Source organism: Heterodontus francisci, chromosome 3, assembly GCF_036365525.1.
Source record: "Heterodontus francisci isolate sHetFra1 chromosome 3, sHetFra1.hap1, whole genome shotgun sequence".
Taxonomy (NCBI): Eukaryota; Metazoa; Chordata; class Chondrichthyes; order Heterodontiformes; family Heterodontidae; genus Heterodontus; species Heterodontus francisci.
This window is the reverse complement of record NC_090373.1, coordinates 32,905,734-32,933,615: the sequence shown is the minus strand read 5'-3', so window position 1 is coordinate 32,933,615 and position 27,882 is coordinate 32,905,734. Positions and strand designations below refer to the sequence as shown.

The window sequence follows — 27,882 nt, the reverse complement described above, 5'->3', positions numbered from 1 at the left end:
AACCCGACCCAGCCATCAGTTAACCTACCTTCCTTTGTTCATTTGGTTACTTATCTGCACAAGCTTAAAATAACTAACAAAACCACCTTTCAAGTCCAAAAAGTACATTAACATTGGAGCCACTTACCGGAGGTGGTGATAGAGCATGTCCGACCCGGCCCAACCCGACCCGAGCCCAAATGCGGGACCAGAAATGCGACCTGACCCAACCTGAACCCGACACACGTCCTCGGGTTCGGTCGGGTAGCCATGCTCCAGCATATGAGATCCTGGGCTTTACAAATAGAGTCTTGGAGGACAAAACCCAGGAAGTTATGTTAAACATTTATAAAACACTAGTTCAGCCCCAGCTGGAGTATTTTGTCCAATTCTGGACACTGCACTTTGAAGGACTTGAAGGCTTTGGAGAGAGTACAGAAGAACATAAGGAGTAGAAGATGGAGTCGACCATATGGCCTCTGGAGCCTGCTCTACTATTCAGTAAGATCATGGCTGATCTTCAACCTGAACTCCCTTTCCTGCCTGATCCCCAGATCCCTCGATTTCCTTAGAGTCCAACGATCTATTGATCTCAGCCTTGAATATCGTCATGACTGAGCATCCACAGCTCTCTAGGGTAGAGAATTCCAAAGATTCACAGCTCTCCTCATCTCAGTCATAAATGGCCGACACCCCTAGTTCTTAACTCTCCGGCCAGGGGAAATGGCCTCTCCAGATCTATCAAGCCCTCTCAGAATCTTGTGTTTCAATCTGATCAGCTCTCATTCTCCTAAACCCCAGAGAGTATAAGCCCATTCTACTTAATCCCTTCTCATAGGACAGGCTTCTTGTTCAAGGAGTCAATCTAGTGAACTTTGTTGCAAGTATATCACTTCATTAGGTACGGAGGCTGAAGCTGTACACAGTACTCCAGGTGTGGTGTCACCAAAGCCCTGTACAATTGTAGCAAGAATTCATTACTCTTGTGCTCTAGACCCCTTGTAATAAAGGCTGACAGATCGTTTGCTTTTTCAGTTTTAAAAAAAAATTCTTTTCATGGGATGACAGTGTCACTGGCAAAGCCAGTTGCCTATCCCTAATTGCCCTTAAACTGAGTGGGTAATTTCAGAGGGCAGTTAAGAGTCAACCAGAAGAGTCAATTTAGAAGTGCTCATCTAAATACTTCTTAAATGCTGTGAGGGTTCCTGCCTCTGCCACCTCTTCAGACAAGTGCATTCCAGATTCCAACCACCCTCTGGGTGAAATTTTTTTTCCTCAAATCCCCTCTAAACCTCCTGCCCCTTACCTTAAATCTATGCCCCCTGGTTATTGACCCCTCCTCTAAGGGAAAAAGTTTATTCCTATCTAACCTATCAATTCCCCTCATAATTTTGTATACCTCAATCATGTCCCCCCTCAGCCTTCTCTGCTCTAAGGCAAACAACCCTAGCCTTTTCAGTCTCTCTTCATAGCGACCTCTACCACCTCGAAGGACAAGAGCAGCAGATTCATGGGAACATCACCACCTGCAAGTTCCCCTCCAAGTCACACACCATCCTGACTTGGAACTATATCGCCGTTCCTTACTGTCGCTGGGTCAAAATCCTGGAACTCCCTTCCTAACAGCACTGTGGGTGTACCTACCCCACATGGACTGCAGCGGTTCAAGAAAGCAGCTCACCATCACCGTCTCAAGTGCAATTAGGGATGGGTAATAAATGCTGGCGTAGCCAATGATGCCCACTTCCCATGAATGAATTTTTTTTTAAAAATGCTCCAGCCCAGGCAACATCCTGGTGAATTTCCTCTGTACCCTCTCCAGTGCAATCACATCCTTCCTATAGTGTGGTGCCCAGAACTGTAAACAGTACTCCAGCTGTGGCCCAACTAGATCCTGGATCCTCTTGGTGTACTGTCTCCAAGTTGGAGGGGGCACAATGTTGCTTGGGATTTGAACCCATGTCCCCAGGGGATTAGCCTGGGCCTCTGGATTGCTAGTCCAGTGATATTACCACTATGCTAACATCTCCCCCCTACGTGCTCTACGTGCATGTTAACATTGTGTTTTGTGTACAAGCGATTTACTGGAATGGTTCCAGGAATGAAGGATTACAGTTTTTTTATTCGTTTCATAGGATGTGGGCTTTGCTGGCAAGGCCAGCATTTTTGCCCATCCCAAATTACCCTTGAGAAGATGGTGGTGAGCTGCCTCCTTGAACTGCTGCAGTTTAGCTGGTGCAGGTACACCCACAGTGCTGTTAGGGACGAAGTTCCAGGATTTTGATTGAGCGACAGTGAAAAAACGGCCATTATATTTCCAAGTCAGGATGGTGTGTGGCTTGAAGGGGAACTTGCAGATGGTGGTGTGCCCATGCATCTGCTGCCCTTGTCCTTCAAGATGGTAGAGGTCGCAGGTTTGGAAGATGCTGTTGAAGGAGCCTCGGTGAGTTGTTGCAGTGCATCTTGTACATGGCGCACACTGCTGCTGCTCTGCACCAGTGGTGCAGAGAGTGAATGTTGAAGGTGGCAGATGGGGTGCCAATCAAACGGGCTGCTTTGTCCTGGATGGTGTCGAGCTTCCTGAGTGTTGGAGCCATACGCATCCAGGCAAGTGGAGAGTATACCATTGCACTCCTGACTTGTGTCTTGTAGATGGTGGACAGGCTTTGGGAAATCAGGAGGTGAGTTATTCGCTGGAGAATTCCCAGCCTCTGACCTGCTTTTGTAGCCACAGAATTTATGTGGCTGCTGCAGTTCAGTTTTTGGTCAATGATAACCCCAGGATGTTGATAGTGAGGGATTCAGTGATGGTAATGTTCAATGTCAGGGGGAGATGGTTAGATTCTCTTTCGTTGGAGATGGTCATTGCCTGGCACAGTGGCATGAATATTACTTGCCACTGAGCAGCCCAAGCCTGGGTGTTATCTAGGTCTTGCTGCAGATGGACACGGACTGCTTCAGTACCTGAGGAGTTGCGAATGGTACTGAACATGATACAGTCATCAGTGAACATCCCCACATCTGACCTTATGATGGAGGGATGGTCATTGATGAAGCAGCTGAAGATAGATGGTTGGGCCGAGGACACCACCCTGAGGAACTCCTGCAGCAATGTCCTCCAGCAACCACAGCCATCTTCCTTTGTGCTAGGTATGACTCCAACCAGTGGAGAGTTGTCCCCCGATTCCCATTAATTTCAATTTGGCTTGGGTTCCTTGATGCCACACTCAGTCAAATGCTGCCTTGATACCCTCTTGGGTTAATCTCTTTGGTCCATGTTTGGACCAAGGCTGCAATGAGTCGGGTGCCAAGTGGTCCTGGAGGAACCCAAACTGAGCATCAGTGAGCAGATTATTGTTGGCACTGTTGATGACAAGTTCCATCACTTTGCTGATGATAGAGAGTAAACTGATGGGGTGATAATTGGCTGAATTAGGTTTGTCCTTTTTGTAGACAGGACATACCTGGGCAATTTTCCACATTGTCAGGTAGATGCCAGTGTTGTAGCTGTACTGGAACAGCTTGTCTAGGGGCATGGCTAGTTCTGCAGCACAAGTCTTCAGTACTACAGCTGGGATATTGTCAGGCGCCATAGCCTTTCCTTTATCCAGTGTTTTCAGTCATTTCTTGATATCACGTGGAGTAGCTGAAAACTGGCATCTGTGATGCTGGGGACCTCAGGAGGAGGCCAAGATGGATCATCCCCTTGGCACCTCTGGCTGTAGATGGCTACAGATGATTCAGCCTTTTCTTCAGCACTGATGCGCTGGGCTCCTCCATCGTTGAGGATGAGGATATTTGTGGAGCCTCTTCCTCTGGTTAGTTGTTTAATTGTCCAACACCATTCACGACTGGATGTGGCAGGACAGCAGAGCTTAGATCTGATCCATTGGTTGTGGGATCGCTCAGCTCTGTCAATCGCATGCTGCTTACGCTGTTTGGCATGCAAGAAGTCCGGGGTTGCAGCTTCACCTGGTTGACACCTCATTTTGAGGTATGCCTGGTGCTGCTCCTGGCATGCCCTCCTGCACTCTTCATTGAACCAGAGTTGGTCCCCCGGCTTGATGCTAATGGTAAAGTGTGGGATATGTGAAATCGGTTAGATTCAGGACAGATCTGGCAACTCAAAACGGGGCATCCATGAGGCACTGTTTCACGCCCCCTGTCACCACCCCCCAGTCTCTCTCTGACAGTTGCAGGGGAGCGGGAGTGCTCAGCACAGCAACTTTATGGTTGGTCAGTTTTTTTTTCAAATCACGCTGCATTTCACAGCTGGCAGGTTCTTTGAGCGGGAACAGCAGGTTCCCATCTTGGGACAGTTTCGGGGTTTACCGGTGGCCTTTTTTAAAAAAAAAAATCGAAAACCCTGAATCTGTCCGAAGTTGGGAAACTGCTGTTTTCACTCTCATGCAGCACCTGTCAGCTGTGAAACCGACTCTTGCGCTTTTTTTTAAAAGCTGGTCCAGAAGAAGAAGCGAATGGGCAATTTCTCATCTCAAATACATCCGCTGGCCGAATGGAAACCTTTGACGGGTCAGACCCTGACCAGCAGGCCGTGTGTTGGACAGCCCTGTTCTATCAGATAGATGACTGGGGTGGAACAGAAAATGTATGTGGCTGCCTCCAAACGAGTCCGAAATGAGGGAATTGAAACCGAGTGCCATAAGTAGAAAAATAATTTATCGAACTGATAGTGTCCATCCAACAGGCCTTCGTGAGAGGTAAACAATGGCTTGCAGGGAGAAAGAGGATCTCAGCAGATGTTTATTTTCTGGCAAGTATATGTGTGGGTCTAAATCTTATTTTGTGAATTCCAGGTACTGCCCTGGGGGCCCAGATTCCGACTTTGAATATTCAACCCAGTCTTACACAGGGTACGAGGTAAGGAAGCTCTTGTGTTACCAGTTACTACAGGCAATTTACCAACTCTCTCACCCGTCATCTTTGGTGTTGCGTAGTGTCGGTAACTGTTTCCTCCAGGCCCCTGTGATTAAATTTTCCATGCACTGGAAAACAAAAAAATTGCGTGTTCCCAGCCAAGAATCTGAGAAGTGTGTTAATGGAAGTACAGCATTTCCAGATCAGCAATTGCAAATAACACATTTTTTATGCATTCTCAGCATGGGTCAGAGAATCAGCACCACAGTGCCATATCTTTGTCTCTGAGCTGCAGTCCCAAATGCTGAGGCAAATGCTGGGAGTAAGGGGTCACTCAGTCTTCCGTTGAATCTCTGTGTAAGTTTATGACTTTCTTGTTAATCCTTCAGTGATGTGTGTCATTGTGCATCAGTGACAGTCAAGCACTGTCCTGTAATGCCATAGCTATAGAAGTGTTCATTCACACACACTTTCCCTGTCTAACTGTGCTCTTTCTGTTTGTCTCTCACTCCATCTTTCCCTGTTTCTGTTTATTCTATGATTCTGTTCCCCTTTCTGTCCTCATTTCCTCTTAGTCTCCCTTTCCCTTTCTGCGCCTCTCATCCTCTCTGTTGGCGTCTGCCTTCCCTCCTTCTCCATCGGCAGCTGCCTTTCTCCAACCCCCCCCCCACTTCTCTGTGGGGTCTCTCTCTCTCTCTCTCTCTCTGGACTGACCTCCCCCCCCACCCCTCCCCTCTCTCACTCTGTCTCTCTCTTTCCTCCCCCTCAGCCTCTGCATACTATCTTTTTCTCTCACTTTCTCTCTCTCCCTCACCCTCATTCTCTTTCATTATGGCTCTTTAGTTTCATCACACTTTTTTTAACTCTCGCCCTCATCCTCTCTCAAACCCGGTCTGTGTTCGTCGCCCGCTCCCCCTCTCCGTCTCACTCCAGTTTCAGTCACATTCTTACACAGATGTCAGTCCTGCAGAGATGATCCCCAGAAAGTTGGGGAATAATTTGGGGGTTTGAACACAGAGTAGGCTGACATTAGCCACTGATGCATAAAATTTGACCCAATCTGAATAAAATCATGACATAACTTGTAATCAAATAAAAGTTCCAATCCAAAATGATTTGAAGTTATTACCTGGGTGCAGGTGATGCCTTGTCTCTGCATACCCATTATTTTCTGAGGACTGTTTTAGGAACTTGGTGGATTAGCTGCACTTAAGACAATAACCTTTATTCCCTTTGAACAGCCAACCTCAATGAGAGCCATACGTGCACGATATGACCCCTACTTACAGACAAGACACCGTGTGGAGCAGGTATGTGCAGTGAGGGGTCTGCCTTCTTACTCCATTCATCAGTGTCCAAACTCCTGTTAATGTTTCTTAGCTCAGCCCCAAATAGTAAGATAATTTAAAAAAGGAATCTTAAAGTGCAACGCAGAGCAGGTAAAAGACGACTATCTGAGATTATGGTCCCATTCACTGTCTCGACCACCCCCCCCCCCCGGTCTCGACCACCGCGACCACACCCCCCCCCCCCCTGTCTCGACCACACCCCCCCCCCCCCCCCTGTCTCGACCACACCCCCCCCCCCCCCCCTGTCTCGACCACACCCCCCCCCCCCCCCCCCGTCTCGACCACACCCCCCCCCCCCCCGTCTCGACCACACACCCCCCCCCCCCCCCGTCTCGACCACCACCCCCCCCCCCCCCCCTGCTGTCTCGACCCCCCACCACCACTTCCAACCGGGCAGCTGGTTTTCAGTCACACAGGATTAGCAGGCTGGATTGAAACTTTTGGCGAGCTGTTTGTTGGACAATTGTATTCTAGACTCTCCAGCCAGGGGAAACAGCCTCTCAGCATCTACCCTGTTGAGCCCTCTCAGCAGTAAGTATGTAATATAGAATTTGTATGTCATGTATCGGTGATGAGCAGTCTGGTTGAAAATAGGGCAGTATTGCAGAAAGTAAGTGATATTTAGAGGGTGTATAAATATATGGAAGACTTTTAGTACAGTAATTATACAGCAAATTACACAGGTTTTTACAATGAGGCTTTTCAATATGACATTTCCCTGTCCCCTTTTCTTCCATCTCTGTCTCACTTAGCTGAAACAATTGGGACACAGTGTGGACAAGGTTGAGTTCATTGTGATGGGTGGGACGTTTATGGCACTGCCCGAAGAATATAGGGATTACTTCATCCGCAACCTGCATGATGCCCTCTCTGGGCACACCTCCAACAGTGTGGCAGAGGCTGTCAAGTAAGTAACTGGTTTGAAAAGTTTTGGTAAGTTGGTGGAATACAAAACCTCTTGCTCGCCCGGAATTTTAGAGACTGTGATGGATCTGTGTCAGTAGTGCCTGTTCCCTTCTTTAACAGGATGTGAGAATAGAATGGCACCACCCCAATAGAGCCCCTCCCATGTTCTATGCATTCATATAAAACTTCACTTGTGTCTCTTTCAGTGACTGAAAATCTCTTTCCCTGCAGTGACCACTCATTCCCAGCAGAGGGAAGCACCCCCCCTTATGTTCATGGATCTTTTGCAGATCCTGTCAACTTTTTCAGGACACAGTAACATGATCTCGCAGCTATTCGCATCTGAGTAGGTGCAGATCCTCGCAACCACTTGCCTCTGACCAGCCGCGGACCCATGTGTGTCCCCGGCCTGACCACCTCCCGCACTCAGGCCCCCAGCCCAACTGGTTCTCTCTCTCTCTCTCTCTCTCTCTCTCTCGCGCTTGCTGTCAGTCATGCGCGTGGTCCATTGTAGATCTCAGTTGTGGATTAGTGGATAGCTCTCTCGCCTCTTAGTCAGTAGGTTGTGGGTTCACGTTCACTTTAGGATTTCAGAAAGATCAAGGTTGATACTCCAGTGCAGTACTGAGTGAGTGCTATACTATTGGAGGTGCCGTTTTTCAGAAGTGAAGCTAAACCAAGGCCTCGTCCACCCTGTCAAGTGGACATAAAAGATCCCATGGCACTAGTTTGAAGAAGAGCAGGGGAGTAATCCCCAATGTCCGGAGTAATCCCCAATGTCCTGGCCAATATTTATCTCTCAATTAACATCTCAAAAAAAATGATCTGATCATTGTCTTTTTCTGTTGCCCCCTTGCCTTCTCCTTTATGATTGTTTTAGATTTCAAACTTATCCATGGCATATAGGAGGAAAGGTTGAGTCTGTTCAGAGAACAGTCTAGACACAGACCCCTGTAAGGGTGTCCTATCCAGAGAGCAGTCTTAGTTACAGACCCCCGGTGCGGAGGGGCATCCATAGGGCAGTAAATACACAGACTCATGGAAGGGAAGGATGGCAGAGATCAGCCTAGTCACAGACCCCTGGAGGGTGAAACAGTCAAGCCACAGATGCCTGGACAACAAGAGTGTTGGGTGCAGTCTAGACACAGACCCCTGGAGGGTGACTGTCCAGGGAGCAGTCTAGAGGTGGATCCTCGGAAGGGATAAGTGTCCAGAGAGCAGTCTAGACACAGACCTTTTGGAGGCGAGGAGTGTCCAGGAAGCAGTCTGGACTCTGACCCCTGGATGATGCTCCCTGCAGGATTGTCCATGGGTGAGACAGGCTGTAGATTTGAAAGTCCGTGCTCCTGACTGGGAAGGGCAGTGCAAAGAGGGAGATCAGTTACGAGACAACAAAGAAAAAGTGGCAAAAATGTGACATGGGATGCACCATTATCAGAACATTGCAGATTCCAATTCCCCATTGAACAGTCCAGAAACATTGACCGGAAGGAGAGGTACTGCCATGACCCTACAGCCAGTGACTGGTACAGGATTCATCATCATTTTCACTGAAGAGGTAATTTTTCTGCAGAAGGATTTTAACAAACTTCTATTCTAGCACCTGCTCTGCTTAAGCAGTTGGTGATTGAATATTGATTGGTGAAGTATACCATTTATTAAAACAGATATTTTTATGATTTCGTATTTACTGAGTTGTTTGAGTTTCATGTGTTTAGACTCTTAAATGGATGCTTTGCAATGAAACATCAATCTGAACTATCTGTGATTATTTTGGGTGATTCAGACAAAAGAGTGGTAGGCTTGGATGGAGAGAAGGTGAGAGCTGATCAGTCATTCTGACAGGTCGGCAGGTTCAAGCAGCCATGCAATCCTGGTATATGGTGAATGTGAAAAGTTAGCTGCAGAGCGACGAGATGTGACCTTGTGCTGATTTTTCTCTTTCAAGTGTCATGTTCCAGTGTGAGTGTTTGATCTGAGACTTCAAAGGCAGGACGATATTTATCAGTGGTGCCAACTGTCCCTATACAGACCCCTCCCTATGGCATATCCAGTGTGCTGCAGTAAAATGAGGGAGCACTGATTGATGAATTGTACTCGTGGGAGTTTCAAATAATTTTGTCTCAATTAATAGATGAGTGGTACAACCTCCATGAATTTAAACTCATGCAAAATTCTGCTGCCTGATTCCAGTCCTGCTCCCGCCCCCCCCCCCACCCCCCCCCCCCGCTGTACGTGCTGATGTTGTACATTGTTCCTGGTCCCCTAAAACCTAAATTCCTCCAATTCTGGCCTTTTTTGCATCTCCAGTTTTAATCGCTCCACCATTGGAGGCCATGCCTTCAGCTCTGGAATTCCCTCCCGAAATCTTTTTGCCTGTCCATCTCTCCTCCTTCAAGAACTTCCTTAAAATCTGCCAAAATAAAAGCAAAATACTGCAGATGCTGGAAATCTGAAATAAAAACAAAGTGCTGGGAATACTCAGCAGGTCAGGCAGCATCTGTGGAAAGAGAAGCAGAGTTAACGTTTCAGGTCTGTGATCTTTCATCAGAACAGCCTGACCCAGCGAGTGTTTCCAGCACTTATTGTTTTTGATTAAAATCCACCTTTGTCCAAGCTTTTTGATACTGCTTTTAAAATTTTTTCTTAATATTTTGGCTGGGTATTAATTTTTGTCTCATTCTACTCTTGTGAAGCGCCTTAGGGCGTTTTACGATGTGTGAAAGGTGCTGTATAACTGCAAGGTATTGCTGTCATTGAGTGGTGCTGTTTGCAGCTCCTTTAAGCAATGGTTTGCGCTCTGCGTCAGACTGTTTCTTGCTTGTAGGATGGTCATGTAAATTGTACTATCTGAATCAAGTTACCACACACCTGTAAGGAATTGGGCAGCTAATCACTTTAGTTATAAAATCCTGATTGTCACTGCAGCTTTCAAATTAGAAGAACAGAACATGTTAACATGGCTGAGAACAGCAGAGAGCTCAATGCAGCAGTGAAAATTGTTTTGAAATTCTTTAGTCAGGCAGATTGTTGCACTAAGAGATTTTACTCTTAGAAGTAAAAGGTGGATATTCAAGTGGAATGTACCTTCAGCATAAATATTACGCTGATGTTTGACTGTTGCTGGTTTAATTCTGCCGAATTGGGAATTCTGCTCAATAGGGAATTCTGGAGAAACTTGTTCTCTCGAGAGTGGTGAGAATATGGAACTCACTACCACATGGAGTGCTTGAGGCAAATAGCAAAGATGCATTTAAGGGGAAGCTGGATAAACACACGAGAATGAAAGGTATAGAAGGTTATGTTGATGGGAGGAGATGAGATTGGGTGGGAATAGGCTCAAATGGAGTATCAACACTGGCATTAACCAGTTGGCTCGAATGGCCTGTTCCTGTGCTGTAGACTCTGTGAATTGACTTCCTGACAGGATACGAAGTCAATAAATGCAAGGCCGCATAGCCCTTGCCTGAGCACACTGAGGGGCAGGGTTCCACTCCTCACAATGTTTGTACACCACCGCTGCAAGATGGTTTATCTTTTTTTTTTGTTTTCTATCTGGCATTCCAGATGTTTTCTGATCATAAAAATGCAGTCCAATGTCATCCAGGGGCTGCTGGTGATGGGAAGAGTACATTGTGCTGAATTATAGGGAGCTTTCACATTGAGGCTTCAGTGTGCTGTGCTGTGGGAGGAGGCAGCTTCATACCTGCAGTTTCTCAGGTGGCCAGTGCTGAGTTATGTGATACCATTAGTTTGAACCAATGTGCACAGGGAATGAACAGACTGACCTCAAACTGGCCTCCTGCCCCTCCCCACAGATAAATTAAAATCTGTTTATGTGGGTGAAGGGTGGCCCACAGAGGGAAGATTAGTAACAGTAGAATATTTCCCCCCACAGTGGCGCAGTGGTTAGCACCGCAGCCTCACAGCTCCAGGGACCCGGGTTCGATTCCGGGTACTGCCTGTGTGGAGTTTGCAAGTTCTCCCTGTGTCTGCGTGGGTTTTCTCCGGGTGCTCCGGTTTCCTCCCACAAGCCAAAAGACTTGCAGGTTGATAGGTAAATTGGCCATTATAAATTGTCACTAGTATAGGTAGGTGGTAGGGAAATATAGGGACAGGTGGGGATGTTTGGTAGGAATATGGGATTAGTCTAGGATTAGTATAAATGGGTGGTTGATGTTCGGCACAGACTCGGTGGGCTGAAGGGCCTGTTTCAGTGCTGTATCTCTAATCATTAATCATAATCTCCCAGGGCAATATTTGATTTTGTAAGTAAGTGTTTTGCTTGGCTGCTGACCAAGTTGGTGACTGCCGCCTTGATGTACAGTGTTTGGAGCTGTCTGTATGTGATGGTTGGGGTATAGCCCAAATGTACCAAACCCGGCACTCTGTGGGAGTTTTTTGTTGTTTTGTTGTTTTGCTGTTGCTGCTGTCCAGGTGACGTTTGGATTAATAGTTTTAAATTGATTTCAGGTATTCTGAGCGCAGCAATACCAAGTGCGTTGGAATCACCATCGAGACCAGACCAGACTACTGCTTGAAGCGCCATCTCAGTGACATGCTGCAATATGGGTGCACAAGACTGGAGATTGGGGTGCAGAGTGTATATGAGGATGTGGCCAGAGACACCAACAGGTGGGACTTGCTTCAAAACCTCAGCATTTGACTTGGGCATTGTTAAAATTTCCATTGTTTCTTCAGAATACAGGAGCAGGTGTAAGCCATTTAGCTCCTCGAGTCTGTTCACCATTCAATAACATTATGCTAATCTGTGGCCTAACTCCATATCCCGAATATCTTTGGTTAACAAACATCTGTCAATTTAAGATTTAAAATTAACAATTAAGAACATAAGAAATAGGAGCTGCAGTAGGCCATTCAGCCCTTCGAACCTTATCCGCCATTAAATAAGATCATGGCTGATCGAACTCAACTCCACCCACCCATGCTATCCCCATATGCCTTAATTCCCTTAGTATACACTAATCTGTTGATCTCTGTCTTGAATATACTCAGTGACTGAGCATGCACAGCTCTGTGGGGTAGAGAATTCCAAACATTCACTAACCTTTGAAGAAATGTCTCCTCATCTTAGTCTTAAATGGCTGACCTCTTATTCTGACACTTTGACCCCTAGTTTTAGACTTCCCAGCCAGGGGAAACATCCTCGCAGTATCTACCCTGACCTGGTATCAATTGCCATTTGCAGAATAGTTTCAAACTTCTACCACCCTTTGTGTGAAAAAGTGTTTCCCAACTTCACTCCTCAAAAGCCTGCTTCCAATTTTTAGGTTATGTCCCCTAGTCATGGACTCCCCAGGTAGCATATATAGTTTCTCTCTATCTACCCTATCAGTTTCCCTTAATGTCTTGAAAACTTTGATCAAATCATCCCATAATCTTCTGAATTCCAGGAAATAGTCCCTAGTTTGTGTAATCTCTCATAAATTAATAATTGAGTCCGGGCATCATTCTAGGCGCTTCCTCTAAGGCCATTATGTCCTTATTAAGGTGTGGTGCCCAGAACTGCTCACAGTACTCCAGGTATGGTCTAACCAGGACTTTGTGTAGCTGCAGCATGATTTATAACAAACATGCGAATTAGGAGCAGGAGTAGGCCACTCAACCCCTTGAGCCTGCTCCACCATTCAATAAGTTCATGGCTAAACTGATTACTCCACATTTCCACCTATCCCCGATAACCTTCCACCTTGTATTCTAGTTCTCTAGATAGAAAGGCCAGCATTCCATTAGCCTTTTTGATTTTTTTTTTTGTCCCTGTCCATGACATTTTAATCTAGTTACTTGGATCCTTGAGTTTCTGGACCTCCACTGTTTCCAGCTTTTCACCGTTTCGAAATACTGAACTATCCTTTTTAGGTCCAAAGTGGTTGACCTCATATTTGCCTACATTGAAATCCATTTGCAGCAGTTTTTCCCATTCACTTAATCTATTCATGTCTACAAATAGTGGTTTGGTAGTACAGAACTTGAGTATTGCTGAAAACAGGTGTTTTGTCAAAGCTTTTCGTCTTGCACTCATCAGGACAATTTGCAAGAATGCCAATGTACAGGAAGCAACAAATTTATATTATATGATAAGAGAGTGCTGATTGATAGAGGCATTGCCATGGAGAATGCCCCAGTTGGTGGTGACTGACAGTTAACCGCCCAGCTTTGTTTGAAATTTAAACCAGGCAGCTTGACTCTGATTGGTCAAGGCATTGCCCTGAGGAATGAACCAGCGAATGGGCCAGAGCCATTTGCTTGCCATGCAAGCTTGATGCGAACTAGGGTGAAATAGGAAAAATGAAAGGCATCCTGCATGACAGTGGCTACCCTGATCAGGTCATCTCTCACTGTATAGCATGCAAACTTATGAACGGGCCTAAGGCCATCATTTTCGCCCCTGAAAAGTGCCCAGTCTACCTCAGATTACTCTGGAAGGGTAATATACCCCAAAACTTTGAGCAACAGGTGAAGCTAGCTGTTTCACGCTGCTACTGTGCAGTTGCAACATGTGTGGTGTTCACCACTAACAAGATACTGCTGTCAGAATGTTAGAGAAACTTCCATGCCTGTTTGTGACGAAGACACTGAGACTAGGATGCTTAGGTAGAGTTTTTATTGCTTGCCACAAAGCTTACTTCTCCACTCCTAACAGCCCCCAGCCAGTGCTGGCTAAGGTCCCACATGGCAGACTGGTCAGTAAAATGAAAGCCCATGGGATACGGGGGAATATAGCAGGCTAGATCCAGAATTGGCTCAAGGACAGGAAACAAAGGATAGTAGTCGATGGATGTTTTTGCGAATGGAAAGCTGTTTCCAGTGGTGTTCTACAGGGCTCCGTGCTGGATCCTTGCTGTTTGTGGTATATATTAATGATTTGGACTTAAATGTGGGAGACATGATTGGGGAATTTGCTGATGACACAAAAATTGGCCGTGTAGTTGATAGTGAAGAGGATAGCCATAGATTCCTGAATGATATCAATGGTTTGGTTGAGTGGGCGGAAAAGTGGCAAATGATATTCACTCCAGAGATGTGTGAGGTAATGCATTAGGGGAGAGCAAATAAAGCGAGGGAATACACAAAAATGGGAGGATATTAAGAGGGATAGAAGGAGTGAGAGACCTTGGAGTGCATGTCCACAGGTCCCTGAAGGTGGCAGGGCAGGTAGATAAAGTGGTGAAGAAGGCATATGGAATGCTTTCCTTTATTGGCTGAGGTATAGAATACAAAAGCAGGGATGTTGGAATTGTACAAAACGCTGGATAGGCCACAGTTGGAATATTGCATACAGTTCTGGTCACCACCCTACAGAAAAGACATAATTGCTCTGGAGAGAGTACAGAGGAGATTTACAAGAATGTCGCCAGGGCTTGAAAGTTACAGCAATGGGGAAAGATTGGATAGGCTGGAGTTGTTTTCCCTAGAACAGAAGAGGCTGAGGGATGCCTTAATTGAGGTATACAAAATTATGAGGGGCCTAGATAGGGTAAACAGGAAAGACCTGTTTCCCCTAGCGGAGAGGTCAATTACCAGGGGGCATTGATTTAAGGTGATTGGTAGAAGGATTAGAGGGACATGAGGAAAAACTTTTTCACCCAGAGGATGGTGGGTGTCTGGAATTCACTGCCAGGAACGGTGGTGGAGGCAGAAACCTTCAATTCCTTTAAAAGGTACCTGCACATGCACCTGAGGAGCTGTAACTGGCAAGGCTACGGACCAGGTGCTGGAACGTGGGATTAGACAACGGTTAGCTTGTTCGGCCGGCACAGACACGACGGACTGAAATGGCCTCCTTCTGTGCCGTAATTTTTCTATGGTTTTGTCCGCATTTGAGTATAATTATGTAATCAACACCCAACACCTGTTCACCCTATTACCTTTAACTACCAGGTATTTAACATCCATTAACATAACTTTAAACCCTAACAAAAAATACTTTCTGCTTATCACACAAATGAGTAATGTGATATATGAATTTCAGTGCTAGTGTGATGCTAGGTACATAGGCCGTACGTCTCAAAGACAGGCAGATTGTATCAAACAACGTGGTCCCTTCCGCTGTTCACAACAGGCAAGGTACAGACTGTACCCAACGAGCCCGTACTTGCAAAACTCAAAACACAGTGTCCAGCATTAGATGTGATTCCGTGATTGGACAACAGTTGCTAAATAATCCTCAGTGTTAAGAATTATGCTGACAACCAATGTAAGATTGTCAGTCAGGATCGCAGTGTGGCGCATTTGCGCGTACTGGAAGCTACATATATTACACAGGGCCCTGTTCTTTGCAGACAGAAAGAACATGTACACACATTGCACCTGTTTCAGCTAAACAAAATAAGTGACAGCCATTTGCTGGTTCATTCCTCAGGGCAGTGCCTTGACTAATCAGAATCAAGCTGTCTGGTTTAAATTTCAAACAAAGCTTGGCAGTCAACTGTCAGTCACCATAAACTGGTGCATTCTCCATGGTAACGCCTCTACCAATCAGAGTTCACTTGCCAACCAATCAACACTCTCTTCTCATATAGTATTTGTTGCTTCCCTTACATGGGTATTATTGCGAATTGTCCTGATGAGTGCACGATGAAAATCTTTGACAAAATGTGTCTCTTTTCAACAATACTATTAATGTCTCTTTGTAATTTTATGCTTTCATCCACATTGCTTACAATGCCACCTATTTTTGTGCCATTGGCAACTTGGATAAGTGGCTTTTTATCCCATCATCAAGATTGTTTATAAATATGGTGAATAGTTGAGGCACCAACACAGATTCCTGTGGGACAGCACTAGTCACATTCTCCCAATTAGAGTACCTGCCCATTATCTCTATTCTGTCTCCTGCCGCTCAACCGATTTCCTAACCAGGTCAATAATCTGCCTTCAATTGCATGAGCTTCAACTTTAGCTAACAGTCTCTTATGAGGGACTTTACCAAATGCCTTCTGAAAGTCCATATTTATGGGCAGCGCAGTGGTTAGCACCGCAGCCTCACAACTCCAGCGACTTGGGTTCAATTCTGGGTACTGCCTGTGTGGAGTTTGCAAGTTCTCCCTGTGTCTGCGTGGGTTTCCTCCGGGTGCTCCGGTTTCCTCCCACCACCAAAGACTTGCAGGTTGATAGGTAAATTGGCCATTATAAATTGCCCCTAATATAAGTAGGTGGTAGGGGAATATAGGGACAGGTGGGGATGTGGTAGGAATATGGGATTAATGTAGGATTGGTATCAATGGATGGTTGATGGTCGGCACAGACTCTGTGGGCCGAAGGGCCTGTTCCAGTGCTGTATCTCTAAATTAAAAAAAGTTAAATTAAAATATATAACATTCATAAATATTCCCCTGTCCACAACTTTAGTCATCTCTTCAAAAAAAATCAATCAGGTTTGTCAAGCATGATCTACCATTTACAAATCCATGCTGGCTCTCTGATCAGCTGAAAACTTTCAAGGTGTTCAGTCACTCGATCCTTAATTATAGACTGTAGTAATTTCCTGAGAACAGATATTAAGCTAAATGGTCCATATAATTGCCTGGTTTTCCTCTCTCACCTGTCTTAAATTGTGGACTGACATGTGCAACTTTTCAATCTGATGGAACCACTTCATCATGACTTCAATATAATTCACTTTCCCAGTAATCCAGCACTATTAGGATTTGGAGGTGTACAAGCTACCTGTTTGGTTGTAAGAAGGAAATCGAGCAAAAGTGTTAATTAATGATGGTGTGGTGGGTCACATGGCCACATCTGATGTGCAGTTTCTAAGTAAGATTCAATATTTGTAACTAGAGTAAAGAAGTCAGTGCATTGAAAGCTAGCAGAGAATATTTATACAAGATGTTACTTGTATCTCAAATATTCTTCTATTTATCCTGAAGCAAACTGCCCCTCACTGCATCCTTTCTTGTCCCATAACAAATCCACCCTCATTACATCCGTCCTCTCGCCCCCAAACAGATTCACCCTGACTACATCCCTCCTTATTCCATAACAAACTCACACTCACTATATCCCTCCTCGTCCTGTAACAGAATCTCACTCATTACCACCCTCCTCTTGTCCCTTAACAGACTCGCGCTCGCTACATCCCTCTTTGTCCCCCAACAGACTCTCACTCATTATCTCCCTCCTCTTGTCCCGTAACAAACTCACACTCACTACATCCCTCCTCGTCCTGTAACAGTCTCACACCCACTATATCCTCCCATTTGTCCCATATCAGACTCAACAGACTCGCCATAATTACATCCCTTCTCATCCAGTAACAGACTCATGCTCATTCTATCCCTCCTCTTGTCCTGTAACAGACTCTCACTCACTACATTCGTCTGCTTGTCCCATACTCGAGCTCAACCTTTCCATTATTTACCTGGGGATTGTGTTCCCTCGTGATTATCAGTAGCTGGATTATTGTTACCTATTAATTTGGATAGTAGCCCTGGGTGAGGACAATTTCATGTGTACGTGTAACAAACGGGAGATACAGATAGGAGCTGAGTGTAAAGTGAGGGTCACTGTCCAGCAGGAGCAGCTGGTGAATGGAGAAAGGTGATATCACTTTCTGAGCACCCCATACATGCTGAGGCACAAGTACAAGGTTGCATAAACCACAGCTAAAAAGGGATTTGATGAAGTAGACTGTGATTTAAGAACAAAGCAGTGTCTGATGGTATGCAATGAGATTTTTTAACGTTTTAAGTCGTTGGTGCACATAAGAGAAAACTTCAATGCAATTTTAGTTTGGATCCTGATGGTGTTGAGTCCCTGCTGTTTGACTGTATCCTGCTGACAGAGTTCATGACGTGCCTGGCTAAACCATTTCATCCCTTCTTCCTGCAGGGGTCACACTGTCAAGGCCGTGTGTGAGTCATTCCAGCTAGCAAAGGATGCTGGCTTTAAAGTCGTGGCACACATGATGCCCGACCTTCCTAACGTTGGCCTGGAGAGAGACATCGAACAGTTCATCGTAAGTGTCCATCAGCCAGGTCCTCCTTTGCTCAAGTAGTCAGTGTAACTTTCACCATTCAACAGTATCTTCATTCTAAACGAGAAAAGGTGCTTGTTGACCAGTTTGACACCACAGCATATATCAGTTTGTGTCACTGACCAGCCCTGGGCACCACTGCTACAGCACAGGTGGAGACCAATCGTGCCTTTTCTTGCTCTTTGAAAGAGCTACCTAATTGGCCTGCTCTTTCCCCATAGCCTGTTAATTTTTTCCAGGTTTATGTCCAAATGCCTTTTGAAAGTTACCATTGAATCTTCTTCCACCACCCTTTCAGGCAGTGCATTCCAGATCAACGCAAACTGGAATTGGGCAAAAGAAGCTGCAACATAAAATGAAAGTGCTGCTTGTGTAACTCCTGTGTTCCTTAGACTGCTACTTCGTTCTCTGGATGGGGGTGCCACTAGCAAGGCCAGCATTTATTGCCTCGGTAAAGGCCTGCTCAGATCAGGGGAAAAAAACCCGACCCGAACCCGACAGGACCACATCAGACCCGGCCCGAGTTCCTGCAATTTTACCTGCTCCCGAGCCCAAACCCGACCCTATCCGACCACCGGAATGTTCCTTTTACCTATCTTGCGACTCCGATGACGCCATAGAGATACTCACTGCGCGGACTGAGTTTCCCTACTTGACATCCCGGACTCCCAGCTCAGGTAGGATTTTGACCTTTTCACACTTGCCATCAGAGCAAAATGCAAGACTTGTGTGTGTCCGACCTGGATCCGGCCCAACCCACCCCTAGCCCAAAAGCCAGACCTGGAAGAGCAAGCCGTCCTGATCCGAACCCGACACGTCGTCGGATCCCATCGGGTTCAGGTTGGGTAGCAGGCCTTTATACCTCGGTTCCCAGAGAAGGAGGTGGCGGTGGGGTTTCTTCTTGAGCCACTGGCACTTGCTAGACCACTTCAGAGGGAAGCTAACAACCACATTGGTAGGCCCAGACTGGGTAAGGACGGCAAGTTTCTTTCCTTAAAGGACACTAGTGAAACAGTTGTGATTTTATGACAATCTGACAGCGTCATTATCGCTTCTGCGGATACCAGTTTTTACAATGATGACACATGCATTTATGGAGCTAGTGTATTAGGTAGTTAGAACTTAGACAGCCTCTTCAAAAATGAAGCGTCAGGAATCATAAAAGGTTTATCCTCTAAGGAATGTTAGGCTATTTTGTTAGGTTTAATTGAATATGTTTCTCTGATCCTTCCCGGCAGTGTTTTTCTGTGGAAACTTTGTACTGCAAACAAGTTGAGTCACTTAGCATTTTCGCAGCTTTCATGCAATAATTTAGCCTTTGGTGAATACCTCAGCCTTTCGGATCATTCTTGTAAGCTTGAGGCACTGATGTTTTTATTTTTTTTTTAAAATAAGATTACTTTTGTAAATCCAGATACACTGCGCATTCATACTACATGTTTTGTGCCTGTGCACAGTGGTTTTGGCTTCACATCAGTGCTAAATCTGTGAAATGTAAATGGGGTGTCAAGGATGGAACTGACTGGCAAGTAGGATGCGATTGCCTCTCAGGAAGCTCCCATCTGAGGCCCTGCTCTGACTCCAGGTTCAGCTGTATTTACATTTTAACTGCAGCATTGCCTTGAAATGAAACTGCTTGGCACAGATTCTGGATTTTTGGTGTGAATCCATCCTGAATGACTTGTCCATATCCTGATGAGAAGTGGATGTAATTAGCGCTGTCAGCACTGAAGAAATGTTAGGACTGTGTGCTCAGTTGAAGCGAGGCCTATTTAAAATACATGGGGCTCTTTTTGTATTGTGGAATGAGAGGTGCCAAATGTTACATTTAAAACCAAATGAGTGAGTCTCACTGCAAGTGAGAGGGACTTGCCAGATATTGTAGTTAAGGAGGATCACTCTGTCACTTCTGTAACTAGGTTTGAGTTTATCATACCAATGGAATGAGATACTTTTTTGACAACTTTAAATGCCCCAAGTGAAATGAACTTGTCTCCACTGATTTCCAAGTGACTCCAGTTCACTGACCATAAGAAGAAAACATAACATAAGCAATAGCAACAGGAGTAACTCATTCAAGATTGCTCAGTCATTCAATAAATCATGGCTGATCTACCTCAACTCCACCTTCCCACACAATCCCCATTTCCCTTGATTCCCATAGTGTCCAAAAATCTATCGATTTCTGTCTTGAATATATTCAGTGACTGAGCATCCACAACTCTCTGGAGTAGAGAATTTCAAAGATTCACAAGCCTCGTGAAGAAATTTCTCCTCATCTCAGTCCTACATGCCCACCCTCTTATTCGAAGACTGCGACTCCTCGTTCGAGCCCAGCTAGGGGAAACAGCTTAGGAAATCATTCGCATCGCTATCTCCAAGAGATTCACCGAACCAGTCACCTACTTCTTCAAACTAAAAGCCTCAGGACCACTGAATTCAGCTAGAAGCCAGCCAAATCACCAAACTCCACAAACTGTATACCTTTTTTTATGGACCCTAACTCAACCAATCTACCTTTCCCCACTTCGCAACCTATTTGTCTGTGTGTGAGAGTGAAAGTTTACACATTTTTTATTATTTTATTATTTCAGTTCAGGTACAATAAAGTTAACCCAAGAGAACCTGTGTGAATGGTTCTGGTTATGATAGCAAGTAAGTAAACAAACATCTACTGAATTGGCCAGTACATCTACTTTCAGAAAGAATTAAACCTGTTTTGGTCAAACGAGGAGAGGGAAAAGAGGGAAGCCCTTCGACCCCTCCTCACTTGACTGTAACAAGAGCTGAAGAATTTTTTTACATTACAACGAGATCCTATCTCATTCTTCCATGTAGGGAATATGGGCCTAGTCTACACAATATCACAACCCCTCATCACAAGATTCAATCTTGTGAACCTTTGTTGCACTCCCTGTAAGGTAATTGTGTCCTTGCTTGGGTAAAGAGACCAAAATTGTACACAGTACTCCAGATGTCATCTCACCAAGTTCCTGTGTTAACCAAATCTGCTATAAACGTGGCAATCTCACTCTGAGCCTGTAACAGAGGAAAGTGAAAAGTCGCCATGATGCAGGGATGTAGCAGAGGGACTTTCTGAAAATGTGGTTAAGACCTATTGTGACAGAGTAGAACGTCTTATTTTGTTCCTGACTTATTCTGTACTTTGATGATGCCTGAGGAAAAAGTAATTTAAAAGTTCCATTCCTTTCGCAGTCTCATTACTTAAGTTGATTAAAAATTCAAAAGGGAGGGAATGTAAAGGAAACTTTGTGTAAAAGAGATTGGAAGTCAAAGCAATTGCTTGAATTGAGACAGCGACTGAATCGGAGACACCACGCGAGAGTGTCACAGAGAAGATTTGAGAAAGGGAAGAGTAACAAACACAGAGAGAAGCAGGCACAGGCAAGATGGAGAAACATAGTGAGCTACCAGGAGACAGTAACAGAGAGAGAGGAAAAAAGGAGACTGAGTGATGGAAGACATATCTATTGAAAACAGGATTATAGCAGAGTCCCATTCTACCAGATCAATGACAGCGTATGTGTATTTTTTGCTCAAATATAATTGACTGAGGGTTCTGTAGAATTTAAAGAGTTCATATTTCATCGAAGTACAGGATTTCTGATGGTCAACAGTATAAAGACTTTTTATATCCCAAAATGTAATCAAAAAACCTTCCTACATTCGTGATGATTAATGCCCCAGTTTTGGAGGCAGCTGTAAAGTAAATGAGGTCCTGCCACACTAGGAGATGCTAAGACCATTTAAAGAGTTTGATTTTGTCAGCAGCCTTACTCAAGTTGAAAACAAATGAGTGAAGTTGAGCTGGGCAGGCACCAGACTAAGCTGATTGATCTGGAAATTAGTTGGGGTATATGGGCATTGTTTTTGGAACCCCATTGATATCTTTTGAATATTTTATGCTGTCGTTGTGCTTTTAATTATGGATGATTGACATTTCTAACTTCAGAAATCCCAGGAGTATGCCATTTTCTTAGGTTCAGCAGGAAATCAAAACGCTGAGAGATTAGCTGAGTCTTGCTTTGGCCATGTACGTCACGTCTGCACAACCCACCATGGTCAAACCCGACTCTCTCATCCAAAGGTCCTGTTGCTTACCAGACTCTAAGAAATACTTTCTGAAAAGTGGGTATAAATAACTGCCTGTGGGCTGATCTTGCTGTCATTATATTTAAGTATCCTACTGTATCATTTGGCTTCCGTATATTATTCCAATTCTGGCCTCTTGTGCATGCCCAATTTTAATCGCTCCACCATTGGCAACCATATCTCAGCTGCCCAGTTCCTAAGCTCTAGAATTCTCTCCCAAAAATTCTCTATCCTCTTCTCCTTTAAGTAGCTCCTTAAGATCTACCTCTTTGACCAAGCTTTTGGTTACCTGCCATATTCTATCCTTTTGTGGCTAGGTGTCAAATTTTGTCTGTGCTGTGGTTAAAGGGGAACCAGTGGATGTATTGTACTTAGATTTCCAGAAGGCATTTGATAAGGTGCCACATCAAAAGTTATTGCAGAAAATAAAAGCTCATGGTGTAGAGTGTAACATATTGGCATGGATAGAAGATTGGTTAGCTAACAGGAAACAGAGAGTAGGGTTAAATGGGTAATTTTCTGGTTGTCAAGATGTAACGAGTGGTGTGCCACAGGGATCTGTGCTGGGGCCTCAACTTTTTCCAATTTATATAAATGACTTAGATGAAGGGACCAAAGGCATGGTTGTTAAATTTGCTGATGACACAAAGATAGGTAGGAAAGTAAGTTGTGAAGAGGTCATAAGGAGGCTACAAAGGGATATAGATAGGTTAAGTGAATGGGCAAAGACCTGGCAAATAGATTATAAAGTGGGAAATTGTCCACTTTGGCAGGAAGAATAGATAAGAAGCATATTATCTAAATGGTGAGAATGCAGAGCTCTGAGACGCAGAGGAATCTGGGTGTCCTCATGCATGAATCGTAAAAGGTTAATATGCAGGTACAGCACGTAATTAGGAAAGCTAATGGAATGTTATCATTTATCGCAAGGGGAAATTGAATACAAAAGTAGGGAAGTTATGCTTCAGTTATACAGGGCCTTGGTGAGACCACATGTGGAGTACTGTGTACAGTACTGGTCTCTTTATTTATGGAAGGATGTAAATGCGTTGGAGGCAGTACAGAGAAGGTTTACTAGACTAATACCTGGAATGGGCGGGCTGTCTTATGAGGAAAGATTGGACAGGCTAGGCTTGTATCCGCTGGAATTTAGGCGACTTGATTGAAATGTATCAGATTCTGAGGGGTCATGACAGGGTGGATGTGGAAAGGATGTTTCCCCTTGTTTGAGAATCTGGAACTCGGGGTAACTGTTTAAAAATAAGGGGTCGCCCATTTAAGACAGAGATGAGGAGAAATTGTTTCTCAGGGTTGTGAGTCTTTGGAATTCTCTTCCTCAAAAGACGGTGGAAGCAGTCTTTGAATATTTTTAAGGCAGCGGTAGATAGATTCTTGCTAAGCAAGGGAGTGGAAGGTTATCTGGGATAGGTGGATATGTGGAGTAATCAGTTCAGCCATGAACTGATTGAATGGCGGAGCAGGCTCAAAGGGCCTACTCCTGCTCCTGTTTCGTATATTCGTATGTCTGATTACATTCCTGTGAAGTGCCTTGGGACATTTTATTACATTAAAGCTGCTTTATAAATACAAGTTGTTTAACCTGTAAGTAAATCTTACAGTTTTAGCCTGAGTGCGTTGTTCCAAAGTGGCATTTTCTACTTTTCAGGAGAGACAGACACGCTAGACTTCCCCAGTACCTGAAATAAACATTGGACCACAGCTAGGGGTTAATGGTTAAACCAAAGCAGGCCAATCTACTTTAAAACAAAAACATAGATCTTGGTTTGTAGGAGTTGAGGTCTGGCTGTGAATGTAAGATAAAGTGTTGAGAAAATGTCTGGAGTGAAATAGTAGCAGTGTTCATTGGTGAGGCACAGGGCAGGAAGCCATAGATTTTTGAAATAAACAAGAAATGCTGGAAATACTCAGCTTCAGATTTCCAGCATCTGCAGTGTTTAGCTTTCAATATAGCCATAGATTTTGTTTGCTTCTTCCAGGGGATTACAGTTGCTGGTGGAAGAAAGCATTAGTGGTTATAATGCTTAATTGCAACATGAAGGAATGAGATAGGCTCGTTTGTATGTACCTTTTGTTATTATATGTGATTCACAAACTACAATGTATATGATATCGTTTAATAGAATCTCTGAGACTGAAAGGGAAAAAATAAAATAAAGAAAGCTAGACCCATCCCTGTGATGACAGTCCAACTTCCATTCTGAGAAACTGAAGGCATCTATCATTGCATGCTTGGCCTGGAGGAGCTGAGCCAGGGATATCCAGCAGTATTTGTGTGTTTTATTATTTTCTGTGTTCTTACTGCTCCATTTTTTCCAACCAGTATCTTGCAAATGTTCGGGTCTCTGGTACTCAGTGATAGACACAGTTGACACTTGTACCCACACTCAAGATGAGTTGATAGTGGGAACATGTTTCATTGTTTGATGTCAGGGTGTGTTGAAAGTGAGAGTGTGTTTTATTGTTCCATGTCGGGGTTTGTTGATAGTGTCAGGCAAACCCCCACCTGCCAAGACTGAGGCGCACTTGATTTTACCACATGAACATTAAAACTTAAAATTGCAAGACCCTGACTGGAAGGACATTTGCATAGAACTAGCAGTGATGGAACAAAAGGGACCCAGTAGTTACTTCCCCAATGCACAGCAGTGATCAGACCAGTTTTAGTCACATGACTAACTGGCTTTTGCAGAGAATTTGAACTTCCAACAAAGGATTTTGAAGAGACTGTTCCATATAAGGAGCTAGTCACATGACTAACCTGCTGGGCAACCTGGGAGGTTTTTTGAATTTGAACTCCCAACAAAGGTATTGGAAGAGAGAACACAGTGTGCTCATGGACTGAGAACATCTCCTCTCCTGTCTCCCTGCCTCCATCTTTTTCCCAAGAACTGAATCTTGTGAAAACACGTGAACCTCAAAGAGAGAAAAGTTTCCTACGTGAACAAGGTTTTAAGAAGACTACTGGGCCCCAGCGAAACGCAAGACCATATCTTCAATCAAGGACTACAGCGAACCCAAGAAACAGTAATAAAATATTGCCTCAAACTGTTCTATTTATCTTCCACTCTTTTTTGTCCCTATTTGCATGTGCGTATCATGTGTACATGCTAGCGTGAGTGCGTTGTATGTCCATAAGCGTGAACCATATTATAGTTTAAGTTTTAATAAAATTTCATCATTTTTCTTTAAACCACAGAAAGCCTGTGCTCATTTCTTTGCCTTATAATTGGAAAGTTGTGAACAAGGATTCACAAAGGGGGAGCTCAAAACACACTGTGTTTAAAATTAAACCCTGTTACAATAAGACCAGGTAAAGATAGTAACAGACCCCTAGACACCTTTTGCACCTAGTCATAACAATAGTGAGTGTGTGTTTTATTGTTTTGATGTTGGGGTGTGTTGATAGTGGGAGTGTGTTTTATTCAATTTTGGGTTGTGTTGATGGTGGTAGTATGTTTCATTGTTCAATGTCAGGGTGTGTTGATTGTGGGAGTGTGTTTCGTTGTTCGGTGTTGTGGTGTGTTGATAGTAGGAATGTGTTTTGTTCGATTTTTTTTTTTATTTCACTGAATGTAGGCATCGCTGGCTGGGGCATCATTCATTGTCCATCCCTAATTGCCCTTGAGAAGGTGGTGGTGAGCTGCCGCCTTGAACTGCTGCAGTCCATGTGGTGTAGGTACACCCACAGTGCTGTCAGGAAGGGAGTTACAGGATTTTGACCCAACAACAGTGAAGGAAGGAACGAGGATATAATTCCAAATCACGTTTTTGTGTGGCTTAGAAGGGAGCTTGCAGGTGGTGGTGTTCCCTTGCATCTGCTGCCTTTGTCTTTCTAGGTGGCAGAGGTCGTGGGTTTGGTGCTGTCGAAGGAACCTTGGTGAGTTGCTGCAGTGCATCTTATGAATGGTACACACAGCTGCCACTGTGCATCGGTGGTGGAGGGAGTGAATGTTGATTGGCAACCCATCTACCACCTTCAAGCAGGCTGTTTTCTGGATGATGTCTAGCTTCTTGAGTGTTGGAGCTGCACCCATCCAGACAAGTGAAGAGTATTCCATCACACTCCTGACTTGTGTCTTGTAGATGGTGGACAGGCATTGGGGAGACAGGAGGTGAGTTACTCGCTGCAGAATTCCCAGAATTCTCTGACCTGCTCTTGTAGCCACAGTATTTTATGGCTGGTGCAATTCAGTTTCTGGTCAGTGGTAACCCCCAGCATGTTGTGTTACGACTGAGGCGGGCGGAGTGTACTGTTTATTCTCGTCCCACTTCTCCACGGGTTGCAACATATATTTAAATTTTCCCACTTACCGATACAGTCAATCATATACTCTATTTTTCGCCAGAATAAATACACCAACCAGGTTCCTTTTAATAAACAACAAAATTATCAGTTTTTTATAAACCAAGTCCTAACCAATAATGAGGTAAAACATAAACTTAAATTGAAATATTGAAGCCCTCACACACGCACATAAACACATACCGGTTAAATGGGAAGAATGATAGGAATTTTTATTTACAGCTGTTACAAAGAAAACATGAAGGAGAAAAGAAACACTTCGGCTGAAAAGAAATTCCAGAAAGATGGCCTTTGTTTTGGTTAGGTGTCCCAAATGCATATTGGTGGCTGTCACTAGGATCTTCCCAGAACAGTTCTTTTCACCCAATGTTGAAGATCACTTTGTGTAGGCTTTCCAAGAGATACAGCTACAGAGGCTCCAAATAGGTTTTACAGTAGGAATACAGCAACAGCATTTCAGTTCCCATGCATTCGATATGCAAAGCTTTCTTCAAACATGCAGGGTTTCTTCAAATACAGGAGGAAATCAGAAACTGCCACACGATGTGTAGGGTTAGTTTTCAAGAGCAATACAGCTGAGTTCTTCTGGCAGGCAAAAATCAATTGACTTTTTGTCACAATTCAAAGTGAAGCTAAAAACAGTCCAAAAGTCAAGTCTCCTGACATCTATAAATCTTGACCTGTCATTTCTTTGTAAACATCTCTCCAAGTCAAAAATAACCCCTGCTGGGTTATTAGAAAACAAATGCCTTCCAGTAACTGTTTACAGTGCAAATTCAGTCCATACCTTCTGGTGACCTTCCTTCAAAAACACCCAAAGTTCCAGCATCTATGGAATCCTTTTCAGTTTTAAAACACAAATTCTCAAAATTTAACAAAAATGGAAACACTTGTAACAGTTGAAAGTGGGGGATTCAGCAGTGGTAATGCCATTGAACATCATGGGGAGATGGTTTGATTCTCTCTTGTTGGAGATGGTCATTGCCTGGCGCTTGTGTGGCACAAATGTAAATTGCCCCTTATCAGCCCAAACCTCAATGTTGTCCAGGTCTTGCTGCATATGGAGACGGACTGTTTCAGTATCTGAGTCGTCGCGAATGGTGCTGAACCTTGTGCAATCATCAGCCAGCATCCCCACTTCTGACCTTATGGCGGAGGGAAGGTCATTGACGAAGCAGCTGAAGATGGTTGGGCCTAGGATATTACCCTGAGGAACTCCTGCAGTGATGTCCTGCGACTGAGATGATTAACCTCCAACAACCACAACTATCTTTCTTTGTGCTAGGTATGACTCCAACCAGCGGAGAGTTTCTCCCCTGATTCCCATTGACTCC

At 44.4% G+C, this 27,882-nt stretch overlaps 1 protein-coding gene across 1 annotated transcript in view; it reads left to right on the top strand.

Annotated features, from left to right (window-relative positions):
- elp3 (elongator acetyltransferase complex subunit 3) overlaps positions 1–27,882 on the top strand; it is a 119,612-nt gene that overhangs the window by 29,085 nt on the left and 62,645 nt on the right. Inside the window, exons 5-9 of the mRNA XM_068021070.1 lie at positions 4,797–4,860; positions 6,099–6,167; positions 6,959–7,113; positions 11,586–11,747; positions 17,967–18,093. Coding sequence (XP_067877171.1) covers positions 4,797–4,860; positions 6,099–6,167; positions 6,959–7,113; positions 11,586–11,747; positions 17,967–18,093 — 577 coding nt within the window. The remainder of the gene's footprint in view (positions 1–4,796; positions 4,861–6,098; positions 6,168–6,958; positions 7,114–11,585; positions 11,748–17,966; positions 18,094–27,882) is intronic.